Source organism: Chrysochloris asiatica, unplaced genomic scaffold, assembly GCF_000296735.1.
Source record: "Chrysochloris asiatica unplaced genomic scaffold, ChrAsi1.0 scaffold00546, whole genome shotgun sequence".
In the NCBI taxonomy this organism is placed as follows: domain Eukaryota; kingdom Metazoa; phylum Chordata; class Mammalia; order Afrosoricida; family Chrysochloridae; genus Chrysochloris; species Chrysochloris asiatica.
Window position 1 is genome coordinate 71,208 of NW_006409064.1, and position 6,756 is coordinate 77,963.

Genomic DNA, 6,756 nt, shown 5'->3' on the forward strand with positions numbered 1-6,756 from the left:
TTCCAATACATATGTTGTTGTTGTTAAGTGCTATTGAGTCAGTTCTGACTCCTAGCCACCATATATAGGGTTACCAAGGAACAGCTGGTGGGTTTGAACCAGTGACTTTGTTGTTCACAGTCCAATCCTGATCTTACAGGATAGCACCACACCAGGATAGGCACAAATACATCCTGAGGCACACCAATAGACATAAACACACGTTTTTTGTGTGTTTTTTCTGAATTGGTAATTATAGAACACAAATGGAATTTAAAAGTGATAAATCACCAAGACTTTCACCAAAAGAAAAAATTAACTATTTTAAATTCAATTATTGAATCCATTAATCCATTTTAATTCTTATATTTCTATATATCATTTTTTATATTGATACAAATTTAAATAACATTACTATGTACAATTATGTAGTTTTTCATTTCAAATGTGCATGGCATTCAATGGAATTCATGTCATAATGCAGTTAACCATTTATCTAATTTGCAAATATAAGTTATTTCCAATATTTCTGCTATATAAATAATGTTAACAATTAAAGTTCTGTTCTTCATCATTCCAAGCAATGGAGTTGCAGAATTCAGGTGTATAAAAAGTTCATGTTTCTTGTACATATATGGCCATAAGACTTTGCAAAAATACTAAACCATTTTATGAGGCCATTAGCAATGCATGGCCATGTCATTATTCTCATGTTTTATATGATTCTACTAGTTCATGCAAGATATAAATACACAGAGAAGCTACTAAGGGACTGAAACACAAAAGTATATGAGACATTGTGGGAGTTTAAGATTTTTTCGGCAGCAAAAATTTATCTCATGATTTTTAATAAATTTGTCACAAATGAGATTCAAAATATTTATTTCTCTTTTGTGTAATTTAATTCAATTTCACACATTTTTATGTTCTATCAATTTAATTAGTATTTTTATAAATATCGTAACTGTGGATAGGGACAAAAACTGAACACTCTAAAATGATCACACTAACGTCAACCCAGGAGAAGTGCTTTGTTCCTCAGCTGCCTATTATTCCTTTGTAGATAAATGGTTCCCTCTCTGAATTACTATTGGAGATAGATAATACATTCTGCAGTTTCCTTGGAATGTGGGTCTTTTTTTCACCACTAGTATAAGGAGCTCTGGTTACAAATCAGGCTGCTAACCTGTAGGCCAGCAGTTCAAAACTACCAGCTGTTCTGTGAAAGAAAGTTGAGGCTTTCTGCTCCCGTAAAGATTTACAACCTCAGAAACCCTATAGAGGGTCATTATGAGTCAGAACTCACTCCACTACACACCACCACCAGTAAAAGAGAGACTCTAAAGCCTCCTACAGTATAGAAATTTTTGACGGTCTAGCCAGTCTCCACTATAGAAAGCTGTCTTCTTCCTGATTAGTAAGTTTCTATGTTAGCACACTATCTCTTTTATTATCTTTTCTGTAATAAACTAATGTCTCTTGGATTGATTCCTGGTTGTTTTATTGGTCACTCGACAACTATGTATGCAGAAGGTTTTCCATTCTGGGCCTAAACCCCAACACTGTATTTTATGACAAAAATTTCTCCTCTTTTTTACTTGGATTTCTAACTGGCTGCAGACAAGTTCTCTTGGTATTATACTTCTTCTAGTCTCGATGTTGTTGTTGTTCTTAAATGCTGTCGAATCAGTTCTGACTTGTAGCGACCCTGTATAGCGTTTGCAAGGAATGGCTGGCGAGTTTGAACAACTGACCTTGTAGTTCACACTGACCTTGCAGTCCAGTGCTTATCCTACAGAACCTTGGTTTCCTAGGGGATCTGCAGGGCCCATTAATTTCAAGGCAGAGAGGTCAGCTCACAAGATTATAGAAACCATTATTTGCAGTTTCTAAGGAGTGATCTTGATAGATTTTCTTGAAGGACACAGGGCAATCAAGAGGGCTTATTAGGAAAAAGTTTTAAGAAAATAGAAAAGTGTATTGGGGAGAAAAAGATCTGGAAACTTGCAAAGCGGAAAATTTCCCCATCACCAGAGTACGCCTGCTCATTTTTCAAGGGCAGTAAGGGCTGCCTTATTTCGTTGAATTTCATTGGGAAACCTTACCTCACCCACCTTATAGCCATGCTATAAGCCCCTTCAACTTCTTTTCGTTTCCAAAATTCAAAGAACATTCCAAAGGATTACAATTTGAATCTTTTGAGGATGTCAAAACTGTCTTTTAGACATGTTTTACATGGAATAGTGCATAATACTTTCAGAAATATATAAACCTAGATTGAAGATGTATTCAGAAACAATAGCTTCACATTTTGATTTCTTTGTTTAATAAAAGGTTCTATGGTAGTATAAGAGATTATGAGCTGGGCTGCTAACCAAAGGTCAGCAGTTTGAATCTGCCAGTTGTTGCATAGGTGAAATATGAGGCTTTCTGCTCCCATAAAGATTTACAGCCTCAGAAACCCTATACAGGGTCGCTATAAGTCAGCATAGACTCCACCACAGCACACAAGCACCACCACCACCACATGATTTTGTAGCAAGACTGTCTTACTTACCCCCATATTTTTAAAGATTGTGGCAATAAAGTTTAACCAGTTCAGGCTAATAAGAACATTGTCTTCAGTGTTTAATACTCAGAAAAATTTCTTCCTCAATTGTTCCACTATTCAATCGGTCTGCAATATCATATGTTTTTAAAGTTGTACATTTAAATATTTTAGCAAAATTTATGAAATAATTATTTCCTTTAACTATTATTTAAATGGACTCCTGCTATGGCACTGTAAGATCAGCATTGCACTGTGAACCACAAAGTTGGTGGTTCAAACCCACCATCTGCTCCTTGGAAACCCTATACAGGATCACTGAGTTGGAACCAACTTGATGGCATTCAGCAACAGCAAGAGAAACATTATCTTAAAATAGGTCTATTGAATCACCAAATCAACATTACCATTTTTATTTCTAGTCCAACATTCTCAATTCTTATTAATAATTTTCATTTATTTATTTATGCTAGGCAAATGATATAATCATTGCTTGTTGCAATATTTTGGGTAGTAGATCTATTCTTTGGTATATAAAGTATTTTATTACCTTCTAGTCTTATTCTCACATATGGATTTTTTAAATGTCTTCATCCATTCCAATAAGTATTATGTTAGTTCTTGAGATTATTCATTCAGTATTTTTAAATTAATTTGAGGCATGTTATGCTATTGAATACTGCAAAATTTGTTTTTAGCAATAAATACTAAAATTGTGTTGTTTGTAAAAAGTAAACTGTTGTTAATTATCTTTCTTAAAATAATTCACATTCTCAATAGACTTGCTCTTTAATTCTAAATTTGTATTATTAAATAAACAATACTCGTTTTCTATTCATGTTGAACATGCATTGCATTACCTAGCATCTTGGAACAGTAGCTTAACTTATGGGAATCCCCATATTACTATTATTACTACCCAAAGTAGAACTTCTAGTGTGGCACTGTAGGATCAGCACTAGACCGTGAACCACAAGGTCATCAGTTCAGACTCACCAGCTGCTCCTCAGAAACTCTGTACAGGGTCACTATGAGTCATAATTAACTTGACGACACTTTACAACAACAGAACAGAATACCAAAACTTAATTTCTGGATCTGTCTTACAGCTAGAATGTTGGGATAGGATTTGGGTTCTAAGATAGATGTTGCAGCCTGAAACTTCAACTTAAGAAGAGAATTTCAAGGAAGCAGACACTATGTGGAATGTATTTACTTTGAGGTTGTTGGTTGAGGTCTTATGATTCGAGGAACTTACATATGTACTCTACTGGTTTAAATGGACAGGAATATATTAGTAAGTGCATTCATTTTTCTCCTTCTTGGCCTTCAGTGAAGGCATTTTGTAATTGACTGCAGTGTGCAGTTTATAGCAAAAGCTACAGGAAAAAAAAATTAATGAAATAAAATTGAAATAAAAGAGGAAACATAAATCAATTATGATTAATAGTCTACAATACTGAATTCCAATATTTGTAATGATATAAACCATTATGAGTAGAGTTCATTGTTCTTTATACAACACATTAGGCTCTTTTTCCTCCTGTCCTTAAAAGTTTTCATGGTTACCAGGTATGAGAGGGAGAGGAGAGTAATTTACTGGCTAGAGGATAGACACATGTTAACTCGGGTGATAGAGAAGGCAATGCACAAGGAAGGGAAGGCAATGCACAAGAGGCAGGGCAGCAGATGAACAATGAAGATAAGGGAAGACTCAGGGCGGTATACATGGGCTAAATGGGGTAGAGCCAAAGAGTTATTTATACACAACCTTGAAATAACACTATTCTGTGATAAAGGAATCAAGACATAGTCTGAAGGGGTAAAGAAGGGGGGAAATATTTAGGTGTTTGACTGCCCTGTGAATATTGGTTTTCCCTACAAATGATTGTAAAATAGACACTTATGTATAATAGAAATGAATATTGGGAATTATGACAGAAAGTTTTTAAGTCCGCTTTCAGCCTATAACTGATTAGATTAACTAAAAAGGGAATTAGAATTTTCTCAGGGACATAGACTTTTTGTTAAGTATCTGTTGAGTATGGGGTCTTAGGTGGAATCCTGAGCTTACTGGTGACCACCATTGTCTAGTTGTGAGTGGCAGTGGGGGAAATGCAGCAATGAAGACATGGGTTGAGCTTGGTCATGTTCCATTGACACTGTTGACCTTTAGATGAGAGAGAGAAGAGGAAGGGCTGCCTGGCCTGAAGTTTAGGGAGATGTTGTGAACTCCTGCACTGACTTGGCCACTGGGGGCTACAGCTGAAAGTGAAGTGGCCAGCTGGAGTGAAGTGTAGAGCGGCACTATGAACTCCCAAATTTGCAGCTATTACCCATTTGACCTTTCTTGGATGGCTAGCTGATCAACTTGACCAGATGAAGATAAAGATGCTTGATGCAGTGAGCAAGTGTAAATTGCTAGAGTTTGATGAACTGCTTACAGATGCAGTTGCTCAAAATTCCAACCGAAATGAAAAGATTGTTCTATTAAGGAAAAAAAGCTTGTTTTCTCAGTGTACTGGGTTGATAGGGATGGGTAATTTAGACATTGACTATCAATAGTGGGAGGGAGGTAGGCTATAAAGGCATGAAGTGGCTGACTTACAAGCTTTCATGAGTGTGCTTATTTTAAGAACCTGGGGAGGTATGGTAAAATCCCACTGGGTAGTTTTCCTCTCTCCCACATGGATCTAGTGAAAAAGGATGGGGGATGATGATAATAGTATTTTATGATTCATTGTAAGTAATTGTTAACAGGATTAATTGTGATTCTCACAATTGCAATTGTAGAAGATGTGGAACTAAAAGGGAGGGAGTAGTTAATCTTTCATTTCAGGAACAGAGGATCCCAGAACCATCAAGAAGGAAGAGCATAGTTGGAGTGTGAGATCCTATCTAGAAAAGTGGTGACAGCAGTGACATTGGCAGAGGCAATGGCATGGAGAAATAGAGCAGCTGTGGACTCTAGGCCCATGGACTGAAAAAGGCTGTGTGCCTGCAGATAGGAGGCTGGTTTGAAGCATGTCCCCTTTTGACATCTAAGTGGATATATACTTTTTGTTTTGTATGTGATCATCAAATATTTTTGCTTTGTTCATTTGTGAAATGTAGTATGTAAAAGTGAAGCCACAGGGAGGAAGTAGGATAACTGTTGTTGCAGGGAGGCGATTATAGTCATTTAAATGAAACAAAATGTGTGACTTATTGAAAGTAAAACTGATGATCTTGTCTGTTAACCTTCACTCAATTCACAATAAGAAGTTAAAATGAAAATCAAAGGAGCAACATGTACCTATGGACAAAGTTGAGAAGGGATGGGAAGGTAGGTGAAATGGAAATAGGAGCTACAGGGTGGAAATGGAATAAATAACCTGTTCCACGGACAGAACTGCAATCATAGAGATGAAACAAAGTGTATAAGTTGTTGAATGTAAAACTGAAGACCAATTCACAAGAAAATGCTAAACAAATATAAAGAAGAAACCAGGCTTAGTGAGTGATCTGTAGAGATTTGTGGAACTCTCCCAACTATGGACCTTAGAACTGAACTCATACTGTGACTCAACTCTCAATAAAACAATCAATACACAAGCCTATGTTGTTGTTGTTAAGTGCCGTGGAATCAGTGTCAACTCATAGTGACTTGGCATAGAGTTTTTGAGGCTGCAAATATTTGCATGAGCAGAAAGTCTCCTCTTTCTTCTACGGAGCAGCTGGTGGGATCAAACTGCCAACCTTGTACCTCACATTCCAATGCTTATAGTACAGAACTGAACAGTAACATAAGGAAGTTATGCACTCTTTAGAACAACAAATATATAAGATCATAAGGGCAGTACTGCCCAAGGAAAAAGGCAAAGAGGGTTTGGAAAGATAGAGACATGGGAACAGTAGAGTCCAGAAGGAAGTGGGAAAGGTGCTGATGCATTGTGGAGATTGCAATCAGAGCAACAAATCAAAATGTATATAATTATTGAATGGAAATCTAATTTGCTCTGTAAATTTTCACCGAAATCACAATAAAAAGTTTAAAAGAGTAGAAATAGAACCTACAGATTGGGAAAATTATGTTTTTGACTATGACATATCCAATAAGGGTCTAATCTCTAAAATGTATAGAAAGCTTCAACATCTCAATAAGAAAAAGACAAAAAATCCAATTTTAAAATGGCAGAGGATACAGACACTTCAGGTGACCAACAAATACATGAAAAAATGCTCATGAT

At 36.2% G+C, this 6,756-nt stretch overlaps 1 protein-coding gene across 1 annotated transcript in view; it reads left to right on the plus strand.

Annotated features, from left to right (window-relative positions):
- LOC102821019 (olfactory receptor 14J1-like) overlaps positions 1–966 on the plus strand; it is a 2,252-nt gene extending 1,286 nt beyond the window's left edge. The window contains exon 2 of the mRNA XM_006877643.1: positions 914–966. Coding sequence (XP_006877705.1) covers positions 914–966 — 53 coding nt within the window. The remainder of the gene's footprint in view (positions 1–913) is intronic.
- Positions 967–6,756: the final 5,790 nt, after the last annotated feature.